This window comes from Zalophus californianus, chromosome 3 (assembly GCF_009762305.2).
Source record: "Zalophus californianus isolate mZalCal1 chromosome 3, mZalCal1.pri.v2, whole genome shotgun sequence".
Lineage (NCBI taxonomy): Eukaryota > Metazoa > Chordata > Mammalia > Carnivora > Otariidae > Zalophus > Zalophus californianus.
The window spans coordinates 166,021,482-166,041,720 of record NC_045597.1 but is presented as its reverse complement, the minus strand read 5'-3'; the positions used below and the strand labels follow the sequence as shown (position 1 = coordinate 166,041,720).

The window sequence follows — 20,239 nt, the reverse complement described above, 5'->3', positions numbered from 1 at the left end:
GTGCATTTCCCATCTTTGCATAGTAAAAACAAAAACGAAAACAAAAAACATACTACTTGGTAAAACTCCACAGCTCTATGTGATTCATGTTTCATAACATGCACCTATGTGTACTGCTCATTTATCTAATAGGAGTAGCACTAATTCAGTGGGCTCATGCAGTATCCCAGGTGAGCAATGAAGTTAGCGCACACCTCCTCATCCAGGTGTCGTTAATTAATGCAGCAAAGAAGAGCAGATGAAATGGGAACTTGTCACCACTTAACACTAACTCTTGTTGGGTAACAGTGAGACGGCAATACGCTTATGCTTTGAGCTCAAATTAATAAAAAGGACTACTCTCACCACAAAAATCAGCAAACGAACGGCATGTGCAAGAGAAAAGACAGCAAAGAGTTCAGAAAGACATAACCGAGTACCACCAAAAATAATTATAATCCATTGTTTACGGTTGGTATGGGTGCATTATCTTTCATCTTCATACACAGGCAGCTTAAAGCTTGTGTATTTTACATATACACACAGATAATTTAACATTGGAACATAGGTTCAGTTACCTAGGAGACTGCCAGTGTAACAAACAGTTACACCGACATTTGCCATTATGTACATAATATTTGGGGACCACTGTGGTCTGATTTAAAACGTAACATCGCACACTTACAATGTTGTCTGTGAAATGCTCGAAAGTTAATAATGGAGATTTAAGTTGTTTTGTAACCACCATGGTTTTGGTTCTGTGAAGTCACCCGTGGTGCCTCCGGAAGAGCAGGGAAATGTGTGTGGTGCACTCAGGAACAGGTGGAGCAGGATCTAGCAACAAAGACAATACAGTGACAGGAAGAGATGCCAAGTAATCTGAGTTTCCTCTAGGCTGAAAGGGCCGTTGCCACTAGGTGGAGGGGTACAGCCTGTGTCTCATGAAGCCAAGAATAAGGCTGATAAACCTTGTAGATAGCCCTGTTGTTACAATATAAATATACAGCTAGTTCTAGAGAAAGACTGCGGACCTGGGTAGCACCTAGTACTCAGAGAGCAGTAACAGGATTAAGATGTTAGGTGAGTTCAGCATACTGAAATTAAGGTTTCTGCTCTATGACTGTGATACTGCCGCAATTAAATATACCCGGGGGGAGAAAAAAACCCACAGTTTTAAGCAGTACACTTTTAGCACATTATCGCAAAAACTGTGAGACTGGTGTCATGAATCTTGCTGGAAAGGGACTGAAAGCCAAATCTAGCAACTCATTTGGTTGTCATGAAGTGAACAGTAGGATGGCGTGTCCCGTTCCTGAAAAGGGGACGTTAGAGAAGTGCAGGTTCTCAGGGTGGGGGCTTCAGGAAAGCTCATCTCTAAGTGGGTGCTGACTGAAGGACTCACGTACAAGTTTCTACATTCAAAACCAAGTCAGGACCAGATTTCTTTATTCATGTATATACTGAACACTTGAACGGAAGCTATCTTGATCCTAAATGGAAGAAGAAAGCGGTGCCGGTGAAGGAAACTCGGAGGGACGTGGGAACCCAGATTACATCTGCACATCTGCCTGGAGGCAAAATTAGATCACGAATTTGTGAGTAGTAGAATCCCATCACACTCCAGAACATCCCACAGACCAGTCACACACTACGGGCCCCCAACAAGATTTGTGGAAAATGCAACACACAGATGTAAAGCCCACGAGAGCCACGCTCACGGGAAAGCAGCCACGGCTTCTGCGTCCATTAGCAGCTTGCCGCTGGGGCTCCACCACCTGTATCTCGAGGCGGGAAGATGAGGCATGAATGAGATATTGACAATAATCGATGTGAATAAAATGAAAAGCCTAACTTCCCCCCCACACCCAGTTTTTTAACATTGAAAAGTTATTTTTTAATTTAAGGCTTTAAGTTTATCCTCCTTTCACATTAAAGACAGGGAAAGAAAACTGTCAAAAACCAAAAACGCAAATCATGAGCTTGGCACTTTTGTGATTCATACGAGAGGGTGTCTACTTTCTTACATTATATACATACATTTATAATGACATCAAAAAATGTTAGACTTGTCAGTACATATATCTGCATTTACATAATTTTTGTGTTTTTAATATGGGTTATTTAGTTGTTTGTGTCCCCCCTGCCCCGCTTTTGCATATTTTTGGTTTCAAGCATTTCATTTCGTTCAAGCATTTCCTTGTTAACTTGCACCTGTTTTGTGCCCAAACTCCCTGCATCTGTGGCTACATCTGTCTTTTTGAAGCAAGCCTCCAAATCACTGAACAACGCATTATCAGAGAAGAGAGAGAGAAAACAGTGAAAAGAACCCAAAAGATGGGGAGCAAACAATAAACTCAAATCTACAGAGAACCTTTACAAGAAAAATATTCCGGTACAGACAAGTGAAAATGATGTGTCAAAATCTCTTATTTCCATATTTACATTTATAAAAGAACTATACAATAGCATCATTGTTCAAATTCCAGCTCCCATTTCCAAAGGATGCTTGGTCCAGGCAAACACACGAGGGGAAAGGGACTCAACAAGAGCAGGGGTCCGTGGAGTCTCTCGTGGCCCGGTATAGATGAGGGGGTGAGGGCCAGGCAACCTCCGCGTGTTCCTGGGCCATCTTCACCTTGGGAATTCAGCTGCAGGTTTTGCTGTGGATTGGCTTGCTAGCTGCTTGTTGCAGATATGCCATGCGGATTTTACCCTTTTGAAAATTAGATCTTCATGCCACTGGAGTGTGTCATTGGTAGGAAAAGAAAAAAAAATCATGCCAAATCATTTAGAAGATATTATGTGCCAGCAGGCTGAGGAAAGGAAAAAAATCATTTGCTATTTTTTAATGGTTCTTTTATTGCACTTAATTTTTTGTTGTTCCTTCTTCCTTTAGTTAGAAAAAAAAAAAGGTTCTGAAATAGTTCTTTTTATAACATTGTCTTTTATCCCCTTTTCTTGACAGGTGGTGAGAGGGGTTCTTTGAAATTATTTCCCCAAAGCACAGTTTCCTTTTACCCCATCCCTGTCCCCCAACTTCAGTCCTGTGGTCATTAACCACCCGGCGGTCTTGCTTACAGACTTAACAGTTCCAGCAAGGGTGCAGCGGGTAAGTCTCACCCAGAATCCAACAGTGTGAGGCACCGCTCACCCGCTGCCACGGCCTCAGATGGGGCCTTGCTGAGTGGGATCGAACCTCCTCTTCTTGACATTTCTTCCAGAGATGCAGGCAGAGAGGGAAAAATCCACACTATTAATCAGATCATGATGAGAGGAGGGTGATGATAATGACAACAACACTAGTTCCAGAGCAAAGTAATCAACTCACACGGGGGCAGACTTCCCAAAATAACTGGAGGTACAGAACAGCTCACACGTTTGAATGTCTTTACAACATCTCCACTAGAGTACAGCCATTTGTAAAGACCAAAAGAAGCTTCGAGTTGTGCATTTTAAATCCCTGAAAGCCTCCGCAGTCCAACTGGTCTCTTATTTCGGAAGTAAAGGACATGGGCTAATTTTAACCAGACGAACATGACAGGAAGGGTTCTTCCGACATTCCAGGGGGCTACTAGGGGAGCTCCGCAAAACTCTGAAGGGCTCCTAGCTGCCTCCTTCCACCACTTGAGAGTTCTTTATCAGTGGATCGGCCTTCGCCATGAGGGCAAAGAGCTATGTTCTACCCAGTTATCTTGCTGCCTTGATGTGTGAGCTCTTACTCCACCATGGAACAAGCATTTTTCATATCTAACAAGTTGAAAACCAGAGTGCACGGTAAGACGGTACACTCCAAGGAGAATGGACACAGGCTCGGGTTAGTTAAGCAAATGCAGCAGTTAAGCTTAGTGGAAATAAGCAAGTTAAAATGCCTTGCTCACAGTGTCCAGTCTCCTAAAAAGTGGTTCCTATGTTGAGAAAGAGAAAAAGAAAAGAACCAGCAAGACATTACAAGGCAACAACAGAAGTTGGTTGCAACCTCCCCATGGTCTGGCTTCATGTGGGGCATCAAGCAAGGGGGCTCATGCATTTAGTCTGCGCACTGGGCGGGTGCAACGCTGCCACCAGGCATCATGCAAGACTGGAGCCCGAGGAGTCCCCGAGATCCCTCTCTCCCCTGCCCACTCAGGGCCGGCTGGACACCCTTTCAGCCCTAAGTGCCAAAAAATTATAGTGTGTTCCTCCCCTCCACCATGTAATTCAAAATAAAAACAATACCAAAGCTCAAAATATGTATAAAGGCATCCCGCAAAAGTTCTCATTTCTCCCAAGATGACCACATTGATACTTCTCTTTTGAAAGAACAAAAATTGAAAAAAAAAATAAATCTTTAAAGAAAATCTCTTTTCTTTTAAAAGGTTTCATTAAAAATGGCTTCATTAATGGCCTAAGCCTGTGGTTTGTTGGCCTAGCAGATAATCCATTGATGCAAACACTATTTGCAACAGGGCTACTTCCTTTTTTCCCCAGCCCCTGTCACCTCCAACCACCCTCTTTTGAAAGCAGGCATTATGGCTGCTTTGGGATCCAAAGGGGACATCTCCCATAATGCATCTGGCACAGAGTTCGTTTGCTTCAGAGCACAGCACCTGTGCCTACTACCCACACTCACAGCCCTTAAGGGTAAGTGTGTAAGAAACAACTCTCCTCGTGAGTCAGATGGCGAAAAACAAGGACTGCCTGACCTTGCCAAATGACCCTGAAGGACCAGGGACTCCAACCAATTTAGCTATCTATTGCTGGAACTGGAGAGAAATGCAAAACTAATGTCCCCTCAATTAAAAACGAATATAGAGGAAAGATCGAGCCAGCTAGGGCTGTGCATGTAAACGACTATATTGCTCACATCTAAATTCCCTTATTCAAATTCAGGGAATGGCAGATAAATAGCCATGTCCGAGGTCTTAACTGCAATCCAGTCCATTTTTAAATGGAGATAGGACTTTCCATTTCAGCCTGGAATACAGTCAACCTCCAGTGTCCAAAAGCTTGTGCTCCAAAGTCAGTGTTGGAAGTTTAGATTGCGTTATTTTAAAGAAAATCTATTTTACAGGGTGAATGCATTCCCAGGCCAGACCAGGAGGCCATGCCACCCTGTAGAACCCTGTATTTCTGCGGGAAAGTGGACTCTGAATAACAACAGGGCACTACATTTCCTCCACAGACATCCCAGCAGAAGGAAGGCAGGGCCCTGTGATAAGGACAGAGAGGGACCCTCCCGTGGCAGGCTGACTGGGAGGGCTCCTCACGTATCAACTGCAAAACTACCACAGTGACTTGCGAGAACTCACCATATACTGAGAACTGCCTGCCCTGAATTTTCTACAGGAAAAAAAATCTTTTCTTTCCATTTTAATGTGAAAGCGCAACTATCACAGGTAGATGTTCGCTGCCTCCCTTCCACAAGTGTTTCATGTGAATTCCCTCCGCTCACTAGAATTGGGAAGGCAACGATCTTTCTCATCATAACCCGTGAGGTATTTCTGGATCATTATACAATATTAGCATAACCCATAAGCTTTGCATTGACCCAGTTTTCATAAATCTTTATGTCTGAAAAACCTATACTTTTGTGTACAATATATGTTATATGTATATACATCTATACAAAATTAAAACAAAGCTCTTCAGGTAACAACAGGCATCTCCGGTTTATAAGGCCTTTAGTTCTTTCAAGGGTATATATTTACTCACTGCTATCACCTTCTTCTCTTTCCACAGTGAGTCGTCACTCACCCTCCCTCAACCCCTCCTAGGCCACCTTTGACAGCGTTCACTTCCCTAGAGGGCTGAGTCAGGGAGCTGACCTTGGGTCTTCCTGGCCAGCCTGCTAGGTCTGAGTGAGAAAGTGCCTAACCCAGGAGCTACAGGACTTAAGGGAATTAGGCTCCTGTTTCCCACTGGGATATGGTCATGGAATTCAGATAAGCAGCAGCTTGGTTTTCCTCATAGAAACACTAGCTACAGTTGATTCCACTTCCTAATTCTACAAAAATCAGAAACAAAAGACATTTACTCTTTTGAGAAAACATAATTAGCAATATTAAATTCCTTCCAAATTTCATCCAACTTGACATTCAAAATTGCAACTTTCCTTGTGATAAACCCAGATATGATCCTTTACATATCATTTATGTGAGTACCTTTTCTTTAGCATGTCCTCTGAAATGGAACACAGCAGGCCAAACAGAATTGCTTATGGTCAAAATCAGGCTCAGTAAGAACTTGTAACCCAAGTTAACTTCTCATAGAGAGGAAATCATGGTTACTATGCAGACTTATTAAAGTAACGCTTTTAATGTCAAGAGCAGCTCTGCCATGCGTATGACCACTGCTGCCACTGAATTACGTTGAGAACAAGTGGTGGGAAGTGGGACATGGTGATAGAACTCCATAGTCTGAGGCATGGAAACATGGCTGGAAGAGCTCAAGACTCATCCCCCAATCCAGTCAACAAACTATGTCACTGTTACCTTCAAGTTCTTTAACTATTATCACCTAGAATTTCTCTTTCTGACCACCAACGTTTATGGTGTTCACATACTTCATAGTCATGTAAAATAACTGCATTGCTCCCATCTCATTCCTATATTCACATTTAGGGAATGTCCAATAAAAAAAAAAAAAAAACCACGTCCAGGGTGGGACCCGCAATTCTGTTCATTTTCAAATGGAAACATGAAATCTTCTTTTCATGTATTTGTTACCTTTCCTAAGATTTAGAGATGATGCTACTAAAATGATCCTCCATCTACTTGATTTTGCTAATGTCTAGTAAAGCAACAGCCCTAAAAATCAAATCAAGCAGCATTACTGTTCAAAACTGAACAGAGGCTGTGAGTCTTCATGAGTCAACCAGGACCAAGGCTTGCAATACTCTGCAGCACACTCCCTAGCTTTACTCTGTGTGTGCAGGTGATGGAGAGGGCTTGTAAATGGATGCAGATTTGGGGGGAAAAGTTGGACAAATCAGTGTGCCAAGAACCTGTCTTCATTTTTCACAGGATTTCTCAGAGTACTAATGCTCCAAAGACTGGGAATCCATAAACTAACCACTTCTGGAGTATGGGATTAACTGGTTACCACACATTACCCCATGTATCAGACTATGTTCAGTGAAATAACCTACCAAATAAAGCATTTCTTTTTCTTCTCGGGAGTTCTACAACATTGCTTATGGAAGTCTTGTTTGCATTAAGCAAAGCTTGCAGACTCTGTTATTCTGCTAGAAAGATGTCATCTAGACTTATATTGTTTTTTATCACAATTATCTTGACCAAACTTCATTATCACTTATTCACAAGGTGCACACAGTCACACACACGCATGCACACTCACAAAAACTCATGCTTTTTACCACCTATTTCAGAGGAAATATGGCTTAAGAAAAAAATCTATGGAGAATGGCAGACACTGTCAGGGGTCAGAGCATAGCTGTTTGCTCATTTATACTTGAACGGGTCATGTATGGTATGACACTTCTTCCACACTTAAATAACTCGCAGTGTTCCACCCCAAGAAATGTGACTTTAGGAAAAAGCAATACTTCCCATGAGCAGTTAGTAAGTTTTTCTTTAACCTAAAAGGTTATGGACCCTCCAAATCCTCAGGCGACTTTGCTACTTGCTTTGCTTTTCTCTTCTAGTAAAACACAGTTCCAGGAAGGATTTCCAATGACAGTATTTAGAGCAATCTCTTTTACAAACTATTTTCTACTTCTGATCCTAAATGACTCTCTTTTGTATTTACATTGAACTCAATGAAAAACTCAGAGACTTTCAGTTCAATTAGCAAATAACTTCTAGACCAATAGTCTCCAAAACCGCCCAAGTGGGGGGGAACCTAACCTGCATCATTGGGCACCCAAAGCCTTTTTTTGCAAAGTAGAAGTAGTTATTTGACGTTTAATATAAACCACATGGCTACTCTTAAAATCTAAAGCAAATTCAGATCCTCAGAGAGCAACCAATAGTCATCACGAAGAGCAGTGGATCCTCCAAGTTTAAACTCCTAACATTCAAGAATTATTCTGTGCTTTAGGCCATAAGTATACTTCACATTATTATGTGCTTCCCTACAACATCTTCCTCTGCCGTAACCGTTAGGGTCACAGGGCATGGGAAGGGGCATTGGCTTAGCACAGCAGTACGCATGTCTACACAGTAGTCCCCACTCAGCAGTCACCAGAGGCTGTTTCTCACCTCACTAGGTGTCCATCTCCCCTTCCTCTTCTCTGTTCTTCTGATGATTAGACATGTCTCTCAGATATAAATAATCTGCACAGGGCCTAATCCACTTACATACACAGGGATAAAAGTTTTTCCATTTTTCCCCAAAGAAACATGCAATTCAAGCTGTGCGCTAGGCCAGGCCACTGTTTTGAGGTCCTGCTACAGAACAGTGCTCTTGTCTCCAAAGGCCAAGATGGTCACAATTTGGCATTGTGTGTGGCTGGATAGCAGAAGATGCACAGGACTGTTTTCCAGGCCTTGAAACGGAGGCTTCCTGATGCCAAGAAGGCTTAAGCTTGTGCACAAGCCAAATTTATTTTTCTTGAAGCATATTGATGAAAAAGTTCAAGGGAGCATTATGAAATAATAACAGATCATGGAACTACCATAATGCGCAATGACTTTTTTACAGTAATATGGCATTAAGAAAAATTTTTGCTTGAATTAGGCCAGCCGAAACCAAACAACAACAACAACAATATATATGTCTTTTGTTGTTGTTGTTGTTGTTAGGTACCCTGAGTGACTCATTATCCGGGCAATGGTTTGTTAAAACCACAGTCAGAAATTCAAATTTGAGTTGCCCATTTTGTGTGTGTTTTTGAAAACATAATGATGCCAAAACTACTGTTTCAGCAAACAAGTTCAAGGTTACAAATATCTCTGTAGAAAGGAAGTACCGTCTGATAACAACTTTCCAAGTTGAAGCCACTCAACAATATGTAGGCTTACTCATTAAATCTTAATATGGTAACAAAATTAGCAGAAAATGTTGAATGTATTTAAATCATCGTGTGGTTTGTTTTTCCTTCATAATCAGTTTCTAATAACATTTTATCTGGTTTCAATATTTTGAATTCGGGATTCAAAATGTAAAATAGCATAAAGTTCATAATGAATGCAATTATTCAGATAATCCAAGTAAAAAACTTCCTCTATTGAGTAACCAGATGGAGGCAAAGTGGGCTTTGAATTTAGGTAATGGTCTTATTTCCCACTTAAATTTGTTTCTATAGATCTGGTTGGAACTTAATTTATCACAGGGAGTATTTGTCAAAGGAAGTCTTATCTACAAATCATAATAATCAAGCCACCACAGTATGAAAAGATATAAAAATTAATTATCCAATGAATCTGAGCTATGAAAACACCTAAACCTGATAAGTTAGCTTTACAAATTTTGATCATAATTAAGGTTGATTTGTGAATATCTGCCATGTGTATTTGAACAAACTTAGTTCAGTGATCAATGCAAGGTCCAAACTAAAATGTCACTATGGAAACATACCAGTTAATTTGCAGTTAATTAGAAAATATTTAAGTATCACAAAGCCACAGATCTCAAATTCCAATGTGAAACCAATTCAACTAGTTAGGGAATTAATAAAATTTTTTAAATCTATTTTTTATAAAATAATGAAGCTTTTCAAATCACAAAGCTACGTATAATGTGTTATGTGTGAAAAATAATGAACAAATAGTTACTTAGGTTGTGCAAACCTCAACATGTCAGTGGAACATAAACCAATTTTAAACAGATACAAAGGATTTATAGCCACTTATTTCCAACTATCTCTTTTCCCAATTATCCTGTATAAAAAACATTATCTCAGGATGTTTGCTCCTAAAAGCTGGAGTGTCTTCTCCTGAAGAACCTCTACTTTGTTCTCCTGAAGCTCGGGCACGTGAAAGACTTCTACATTTCCTGTTCTCCCACTAGCCTGAAGATGACATTTGAGGTTCCAGGTTTCTTCTTTCCTAACCCATTTCTCAATAAAAATAGTTACTTGTAGCAGTTCACCGTTAAACCTTGCAATCTTGTAGCAGGAACTCAAAACTTGGTTATGTAAGCAGAAAAGAGAAGTGCCAGAGCCACTGAGAAGCAGACATGCGCCGTTGCTTACTTAAATCCCCATCCTGTGCCCCCAAGGACAATAGCTGCTACCAGGATGGCACCAGCGATGGAGCCTATTATGAGATTGGTGGCACTAGGACCTGTGACAAAGGATCATGGGAAGAAAGTCATATGAGCCAACGACTGTCGTTACCACAAGGGAAAGGCAGTTAAGCGGTTTTAGGAAGTAAATACCCTGCATTAAAAAAAAAATTGCTAAACACTTCAATCGCCTTTATTGACTTAGCTTAATTGCACTTCTGATGCTACTGCTTGGAGAGGAATTGCCTCTACGTCTAAAGCTTCTGCACCACTGACAATTAAGTTCCTTTAAATTCAACTTCCACAGAGTTCGAAGTGAATGCGCCCCAACGGCCGGCACTGCCCATCTTTCTTCTCCTCCTCCTTCCCAATATCATGAATCAAACAAGCAAAAGAGCACATCAAGAACACAGACGCATTAGAATTAGCTCTACCTGACTGGCCAATGAGGGCAGGAAAAGAGGGGGAAATATTCTAATCAAGTGCTCTTTCAAGCCCCACACCAAGTGTTTTTGTTTTTTTTTTTTTTTAATCTCCCACGTGGAAACAGTACACATTTAAAAGTCAGAAGGAGGTTACTAATAAAGATCTGCTCTTGAAGCTTCGCTCTCAGAGATGCATTTCTTCACTGTACGGATCCATACAGTGTTGAAACAATGGCAGGCAGTTTCCAAAGGCAAGAGAGGGAGGAAGCATAAAATTCATCTGGGGAATTCTGTGGGAAATGGAAAAAAGATTCTGCAGGTTCAATTGAGACTATCTTTCAAGTTCCCATTTGCAAGTTGAGGCTTAGAGATAGATTTTAAAAAGGGAGCAGAAAGGACAGCAAGACAGAAAACACAAGGTGGAGTTTCCATCTATTGTTTGAGTCACAGGTGATACACACAGGACAGCACATCCTCTTCACTCACACGGGAAAATGCCTTAGCTCTCGAGTTTTCAGTGTAAGCAACATTGACTTTAGTACAAGAATTATTTTAAATATCACATCCCTCAGGATGCTAATACATAGGTACAGGGCTCCTAACAGCAAAATACTTCCAGTCCTAACTGAATGTCCTGTTCCGGAAGTCAAAAAGCCACTTTTGGTATTTTCCCTAAACCCCTCGACTTTGTGAATATATTCATTTCTCTGTAAAAAATTCTCTTTTCTGCTCACATTGGTCCCCTGAACTGTGTACATAAATGGATGCCACTTTGAGCCCCTCTAAAATTGTGTGTATCACATGTTTTTAACTCGGAGACCACCCAGTGCTTGTGAGGGTGAGTAGAAAGGTGGGGGACAGCTGCAGTGGGAGTTGGGGAAGTGGTCTCTTCAGGCTTGTGGGCTCGTGACACGTTCTTAAGACTAACCACTGAGGTCCTACGGAACACACATCTCAGTGGCCTTCAAAAATGCACAAATAATAACAACTAGTAATGAGAGCAAGAAAAGCAGGCTGGCTACTCTGCATTGAGCACTTACTATGTGCCAGGTGTGGTTTGAAGCACGTGACAAATATTAGCTCACTGGATCCTCACAAAAACCATACGAGGTAGGAATTATGACTATCTCTGTTTAAGAGAAGAAACAGTGGCTTCTAGAATGTAGTGACAGAGGCAAGGTTTGAAGACTGATTTGTCTTTGAAGCTTATGCTATAAATCAAGGGTCAAGAAGCTATAGCCCACTGGCCAAATCTGGCCCCACTTCCTGTTTTTGCGAAGAAATTTGATTGGAAGACAGCCACACTCGTCAGTGTGCATGTTGTTTACAAGTTGCTTTTGTGCTAAGACAGCAGAGTCACAAGGTTGTGGCAAACATCCTGTGACCTGCAAAGTCAAAACTATTTACCTACTGGCCCCTTACAGAAAGTTTGCAAACCCCTGCTCCTAATGAAACATTCCATTTATATGTATTTCCTTTCCACACTTTAATAAGGAAACACATTTTGAAACAAACACTGAGAAAATATTTATATTTCCGTGTACATTATGCTTTAGGCATGATTTGCACTTTACTAGCTCAGAAAACAGGCTGGGATTAGAATCAATACATAATTCATGAGAAATGATTCCTGATTTACCATTATAAACTAAGGAGTAGAAATAAAAGCCCCCACTCCCACCCCCCCAAAAATCCCAAACACACAAAAAAACCCAAACCTTCTGTTCATGGAATCCTTAGTGACTAGATGAACATGACACTATCAGCTAAGCTAGGAAGTATTAAAACCATTTGTATTGTGCTATTGTGGATTTTTAAAAAATTATATTTATGATTTAGCAATTATGGCAAAATTTAGAAATCGAAGGAAAACAATCAGCTAATAAACAAAAATAGTGCATCAAGCAAGGATAATAAATAACAAATCCATTTTTAGGAAAAAAATACACTTATAGGGACTTACCTGTCACAACCAGAAATAGGCACAAACCAAGGGAAGGGAGGGTGAGAACAAAGCCTGGTACCAAGGACCATGCTTTACAACGAATGCCTTGGGGTTTGCCTATGTCTAAGGCTCAAAGGGAAAATTATTAAAATTCATCCCTTAGTTGGTACACTGCAGCACATCACAATTATGGTCAATAAATAATCTAAAAAACACCATTGGAATGATTTTTTTTTTTTTTTTTTTTTAGAAAACTACCTTTCTTCAAGGAGGACTTTCATATAAATGTATATGTAAAATTTCCCCTGGAAAAGGAATGTTACTTCTATATATAATCCAGTCAGCAGATCCAAGGTGAGATTTTACAAGACAGAGTTTGTTTTTTCTAAAGATGTTACCTCTACCATACTATTTTTTTTTCTAACAAGTAAAGAAAAACAGAATAGCTTTTCCAGTGTTTCTAGCTGCCCTGAGTTAACTAGCTTCACAGTCCCTACCAGTGGGATGTTGAGTGAGCAGATGCAAGTCTAGTCAAAGTCCTCCAAACCAAGGGAGAGAAGGTTCAGGTAATCTTCAACACAGAGCAGGACCTTCAGGCCTGCATCCCTCTTAACTGCTGTTTTAGTGCCTGGGTCTCCCAGGCCCCGAATGGAAGAGCATCCATGGGCTGTAATTACTGGGACTAAGGAGGAATGTGTGTAATAGGATCAACATGCCCATAGTTTGGACCAGTTGAGTAGAGGGTATTCGGTGATGCTAGTACTCCATCCCTGGGCCACTGGGAAGTGTTACCACCACCCCCGTGAACACAAAGATAGCACATGAAGGGTATTTCTGTCGTCTATAAATGTTCTCTGGAATTAGAGAGAGAGGGGAAAATCGCAATACTCTTTTGGTCTACAGATTTGCAACCTCATGAAAGCAATATCCTGTGGAGAACTGACAGCTATTCTGAGGATGTGAATCAAGGATAGAGCAACCTAAATAGAGGTGCAAGAAGAGTTTATATTTCTGTGAAGGATCAACAGGCAAGAGATGCAGAATTTACTTATTAATGCACTGGCTATTTTTAAGACAAACCACCAGACAATTTGCCACTATTCACTGAAGGTTTTGCAGGTTTGGATAAATATCGCTTTCTTCTTCATACTGTTAGGTCCCAAATATTTATGTAAACTTCTAATTTGAATTATCTATTTTATGTGAAAAAAAAAAGGCAATATCCTACATATCTTCTTTAAAAAAATTAAGCCAAAGCTTCCCCTATCACTTTGAGTGGAAAAGATATTAGTGACTATCATTCAGATTATCTTAAAAAAAAGCTACAACTGTTGATAATTCCTAGTTGGATATGCGGATCTATTTGGTGAAGATCATATTCATTAAAGGAATCCTAAAGAAACACTCATATAAAAGCTTTTTTTTGCCAATAAAAAATAATGAAAATAAAAGGTCTGTATCTTAAAATGACTTTTACAAGCAGAGGAGCAATGGAAGCTTTTGGACCATCGTCTTAATTGTGAAGATATCATAAGCACCCCAGTATTATTTTATGCCCCACATTGTTCCAGACAGGAGAAGGTTCTTCACTGCACGAGAAAAACCACACGACACAAACACATCCAAATCACACCACAAGTTGCACTAGCATGGAAAATACATCAACAAGACAACACATGGTAGGGGCCAGGTACCAAGGGTCAGCTCACACACCAGGAACCAAACAGAAACACTCTGAAACTCACAAAGATGCTTACTCTATTCCCCACCCTGTGCCTCCAAAAATCACCCCCAGGGCCAGAATGGTGCCTGCCACAGCACCTATTAGCCTGCTTGTGGCCATGTTCACTGTGTGGAGGGAAAACGGAGATTTTTTTTAACATAGGATATCAATTACACACTGATTTTGCTAACACACAAAATAATCTATGTAGGAAATGCTTTGAGAGTCAGTTAAATACTGACATATTTCCTTTAAGATTTGAAATGAAGGTCTACATATATGCTAAGGATATTATACCTGAGGATAATTTTGATAATTTTGAGGATAATTAAACTTCAAACTCCACAAACCCTTCTTAAAAACATCATCTCTTATCAATACTCTTCAACACATAAATAATCTAATTGGAGTTAGAGTTCCTACAAGGAAGGAGTTGGAATTAAAATGTCACTTAAATTGCATAACAGCAAGTCTGGATTTTAATTACAAAGTAACAAACCATTAGTATACTTTATAAACTTCTCAAACTGCAAAATATGCCTCAGACGCTACGTGTTTTTAAAATTCCGAACTTTTTATCCAATTTTGTGAAAATTCTTAAAATTTAAAACATAGTATCTTTAAAATTAAGTGTATTTTCACCTGGAAGAGTGTATTTCACATAACTCTGCAATGTTTGGGCTTCTGTCCTGGTAGTTGGGCATTTAGGTGTTTTTTGTTTACAGTTTCCAGGGCATAAACTATTCACTGAGAGAGAGTTAGGGTCGCCCGGAAACTCTGGACCGCCCAGTGGTAGATTACTGAGTGGAGACACTCCATCCCCGCACCTCACCCCTTTCATGCAGAGCTTTCGGATACTGCAAAAAGGGCCTGCAGTGAGCAGAGGTCCCCAAGCTGCTCTCCACACAGGCAAGATGAAGTGTAGTGTTGAAGCAGGAAGGCAGATTATTTAAGATTGAGTGTGTGTGTGTTGGGGGGGGTGCAAGCGTGGGGACCTATACACACTTTACCTCATCTCCATGCAAACCAAAAGTTCTGGTTTCAGATCACTTTACTAATGAAAAGAGTCACTTTGATAAGGCTGCATCACACAGACTGTGTGCTATGAGACAGTGAAGCAAAACGAAGAACCACAATTTGAACTCACAATTTTTTAAGGCTTAATACTGGGTTCATTGACCTTTTTGTCTAACTACTCTCCCACAGAAGAGAGAGAACCTTGGATCTCCAATCCTGGTGAGCAGCTGTACTGCATTTTATCATAGTGCAAACAATATGAGTGAGAGATTCTAGTTTTATCATTAGGTAGGCACAACCTGAGTTGTTCTTAAAAAGAAAAACAAAAGGATGGGAAACACAACAGAAAACAGAGAAAGTCTACTGAAGGCATTGAGGGGAATGGAAAGAAGACCAACATATAAGGTGGTGGTGATGTTTTCCAAATATGACAATACATTATAATCCAAAATAACTTAAACTATATCTCAGATTTCCAAATTGTGGAGGCTAATACTGGAATGAAAGGTATTATAGATATAAATACTCATTTTTTTAAGATCTTAGAAAATCACTGCCTTCAGAATACTAAATTAACAAGGATATATTATTTTGTGTTTTTTTTTTCTTAAGATTTGGGCTTTGGGGGGCAGCTGAGTGGCTCAGTCGTTAAGCATCTGCCTTTGGCTCAGGTCATGATCACGGTCCTGGGATCGAGCCTCACATCGGGCTCCCTGCTCAGCGGGAAGCCTGCTTCTCCCTCTCTCTCGCTCCCCCTGCTTGTGTTCCCTCTCTCGCTGTGTCCCTCTCTCTCAAATAAATAAATAAGATCTTTAAAAAAAAAAAAGATTTGGGCATTGGCCCTCAGAGCCAAAATGCATGAAAATCCTACTACCTCTTCAATTTTTTATATAAGCTACAATAGTTTCTAATGCTAAATTGTAGGGAACACACACACACCGGTAAAATGTGGTGCTGAATGAGTATTTGTTAACTTTTAAAAACTGTAACTGCATGAATGATGAATAAAATAGCAATTTAAAGAGGATTTCGTGTTTGCTACGGACATAATTTTTCACTGTAGAATCAAGAAAATTAGGCAATTTGTCATGTGGGTTTTAGAAACCAACCAGAGGAGCAAAGCATTGCTACATTGCTTCAAATACACATTCCAGATAAACAGATACAGTCTATCATCTCTGCTGAGCAAGAATAATAATGTCCAAATTCTTAACTGATAACCACTCTTAACAGCAAAGCAAGATAAAATAAGTGGGCAAAGAGCTTTTTCAAAAGTACCCCCCCCCCCCGTTTGCCCACCTTTCCTCCCGCTACCTTTAATTCTGGTACACTGAAAATGTATGTAAAGTACACTTGACTCTTTATCACTGATACTTAACAGGGCTATCTCTTCCAGTGGATCATGACTCAACCTGCTTTTAAACTGACATGAATTAATCAAGTGGCTCGCAAGTGGGTGGATTTTTATAGGGGACAAATTCGAAAACCGAGAGTTCAGCTGCTCCTCACAGCTACAAAGGATTTATCTTCTTGTTAAAAAAAAAACAAAAAACAAAAAAACCCAAACCAACCCTTGGACCTTTGGGGGCCTGTGCTGTCGTTTTCCTTCTGTACTAATTTATTAATGACGTCATGTCATTGTTCATTCATTCACTCGTTCATTTGTTATCTACTAACTGTCTTTTTTTGTTCCAGGAACTATGCCAGGCACATGATGACACACCTTAGTTTTCTTCACATCCCACCAAACCTGGAGATGGAACTTGTAAAGACTCTAGTTCCCTAACTCTTTAACGTACTTACCTTCCCATTATAACTTGTTTGTGGAAATTCTTTAATACCTAGCAGTATGTCTTCATTTTTGTTTTCTCATTAATTTCTTTTGTTTGTTGGTTTATTGTTATCATTGTTTTTTGTTTGGGTTCCCTGCTATCTAGGATCACACATGCTAAAAAGGCAGAACTTTTTAATAAGCATGCAATATTAAGATACAAACTATAACTTTCCTCCTTTTCGTAAGACTTTCTACTTTACATGTAGAATTCTTCCACAGACAAGTCATGCTTCAGATAGCGTGAAATTGTGCTTTTGAAACTGAGTAGTTGGGTTTTTTTTTTCAAACTTTTAGAGAGTTTCTGAAACAAAATGGTGCATTATTTCATCCATGTGATTCTAATGAGCCAAAGGGACTATAATCCTGCATCTCTTAATACTTCAAAGGCAGGAAGCATCAAAGCCATCGTTTGTACTCTATAAGCCAAAGTTCTTTCTGCAGGGATTTATGATTTTGCTAAAATTTAAGATTAGAAATAAATACTAAATATACTCTTTAGAGTATAATACTGGCACAGCTCCATATTTCAATGTTAGACACACAATCAGATCTCCTTACTCTTTTCCATGAAATTAAAAAATAAATTCAAGTTCATTTTCAGATACATTGGGACAAATGTCTAAAAAAGATGAGAAACAAGTTATTTCATATAAGAATACTATTTCAGTCAGTTTACACTGTCAATGAAAATATCATGGAGTTTTTCTGAACTCAAACAAAATAAACTCAGTTACTAAAAAAATTTTAAACCTGGTAAGTCCTTAAGTTATTAATGAGGCCATTATTAAAAGGAGAAAAATATGTAGGTGATACATAATTATACATGAGCATAAACATATATGGTAATCATAATATCTAATCATCTGAACTACAAAATCAAAGATTTGTGCATTCACAAAGGAAGTTATCAACAAGATAAACTACATGGAAACACTAAATAATATCCCTCAAGGTACTAAGGCTTAGAAATTATTGTTTTCAAAATATTAAGTGCTAATAATATAATACTCCCTTGGCAAGTAATGGGTCAGCTAACCAGCTTAATCATTACCTGATTACTGTTTCACCCTTGGTTTCACTGAGAACCAGCAGAATTACTGAATACTCAGCTTTAAATGAGGCAGTGCACAATAACAGAAAAAGCATTCGGCTCAAGATCAGGTGATCCGTTTGATTCTTGGCTCTGTCCCTATCTAGCAGTTAACCTGGATAATTAAGTTCGTTTTCTCATTTGCAGAGCAATGGGTCTGGACTGAATGGCCACTAAGGCCCTTCTATCTCTGATTTGATGACGATGGACATAATGAGAGGGGCTGACCAAAACTCCCAGAATAGTCTCTGCCCTTCCTTATCAATGTAAACATGTGATATGTTCCAGTTTCTTCTCTTCCCTCCTGTAATGGTGATGCACACCATCCAATGAGAGACGTTCCATTGTGTTGCATAATAAGCATGGTGCAAAGATGCCCACAAATTGTCAAAAATTACCAGAATTTCTACTGGCTCTTCCTGTAGCAGGTGGGAGTTCCAGGCCTTTTAAAGGGCGCAAACTTATTCTACCCCATGAGGATAAACCAAAGTAATTTCTCCCCATGAATTCAGTGGACACATGTTGGGAGAAGAGGGACCAGAAGAGTCTTCATATGTGAAATAAATGGCAACGTGGAGAACATGAGTGAAGTAATATGTAATAGAAAATCTTTTTTAAAAAAATCCCTGCTCACATGGCTTTTGCTTTGAAATATTATTTCCTGTCTTTTAATAATTTTGGTTTGAGAGGTTGGAGCAAATAAACCAATGTGCTTTAAAACTGTGGGTCAACAAGTGCACAGTGACTCCAATGGCAATATTTTTATGTGTGCTTTTTTTTTTTTTGTCCCTACCCAGATGGAGAGGTTGAATTTTTATTCTTCCAGAAACTTACTGTTAAATTAAAATTTCCAAACCACACTGGCTCATTTCTGATGCCCCCAAATCAACTGAACCAAAGTCACAGAGTTCTCCTTGATTCTTACTAATTAGGCTTTGAGCCAGAGGCCTGCAGTTGGATACAATTTATCTTTTATGCCCACGTTTGGAATAAAAAAAAAGGCAATATTTTCCGTTTTCTTTTTGAGTTTTTTTTCTCCCTAACAAGAAAGCACACTGAAATTAAATAAAACTAAGTATTTTTTAATATGCTGTCACTGTATCTACACAGAAAACATTCCTCTATGGATAGGACAGGCCAGATCATTTGGGTGTTGCCCATTATATATGGCAAGCAACTGAGAAGCACCCACTGTGATCGGTAAGGCCAGGGTCAACCAAACTAATTCGTTCAAGAGAAAGAATATATGGCAGTTAGAGGAAACCCGAGGCACCTCACAAGCAGCTGAACTTACAGTCAAGAAAGTACAGACTGTTTCAATGTCTGGAGTTCACGACCTGCTCCTCTTCAACAAGGCAATACAACAAATGATTACTGATAAACAAAATCAGCACTAACATGCACCATTTTATTTCCTTCACATGTTCCCAATGGGAAAGGATGTAACATTTATTAAGTGCCTACAGTATGCCAAGGATATGAGGTCATTTGATTGTAGACAGTCAATAAATATTTGCTATCTGGATAAAATTAGACATAAAGTCCAGAGTTTCGAGATAAAGTCCAGAGTTTCTCTCTTACCATTTTCTTTTAAGCAGAGTGTCAAAAATAAAATCACGAAACTCACTACAAGGCGTTAAACTTTGATTTCTGTTGTTTTCTCATTTTACTAGTGTATTAACAGAGTTTTCTATAGAGGCTGGAAAGATATTAATAACCATTATAGACAGAGCTATTATTTAGTCATACTAAAATTACTTGCCTTTTCTGGAAATCTAATAATTTACAATAATGACTGCTCTTCATTTGTAGTAATTAATGGCTTTTTCCAATTTAATCAAGATTACTGGAGTCACGAGGATTTTAACAATTTTAGAACCAGTGGGTACCTTTACTTTAGTGACTCCATTGTCTTTGTCAAAAATGAAAAAAGAAAACATGCAACAGAAAAGAAACATACCAGGATGTGTATATGGATTACCTCTGAGTTGTGGAATTAAGCATGATTTTTATTTCCTTTTTAATCTTTTCTGTATTTTCAAAATTCTCTACAATAACATGT

General features: G+C 39.4%; 1 protein-coding gene across 3 annotated transcripts in view; it reads right to left on the bottom strand.

Annotated features, from left to right (window-relative positions):
• Window positions 1-1,954: 1,954 nt before the first annotated feature.
• Window positions 1,955-20,239, bottom strand: part of ADAM23 (ADAM metallopeptidase domain 23) — a 166,699-nt gene continuing 148,414 nt past the window's right edge. The window contains exons 25-26 of one of the 3 annotated variants that reach the window (XM_027591124.2): window positions 14,271-14,361; window positions 1,955-3,193 (exon numbers count right to left, since the gene is read on the bottom strand). In XM_027591124.2, the coding sequence (XP_027446925.1) occupies window positions 3,145-3,193; window positions 14,271-14,361 (140 nt within the window). In that variant the 3' untranslated portion in view covers window positions 1,955-3,144. Of the gene's footprint in view, window positions 3,230-10,111; window positions 10,203-14,270; window positions 14,362-20,239 lie in introns of all 3 variants that reach the window. The other 2 variants (XM_027591123.2, XM_027591125.2) reach the window with 2 other exon arrangements.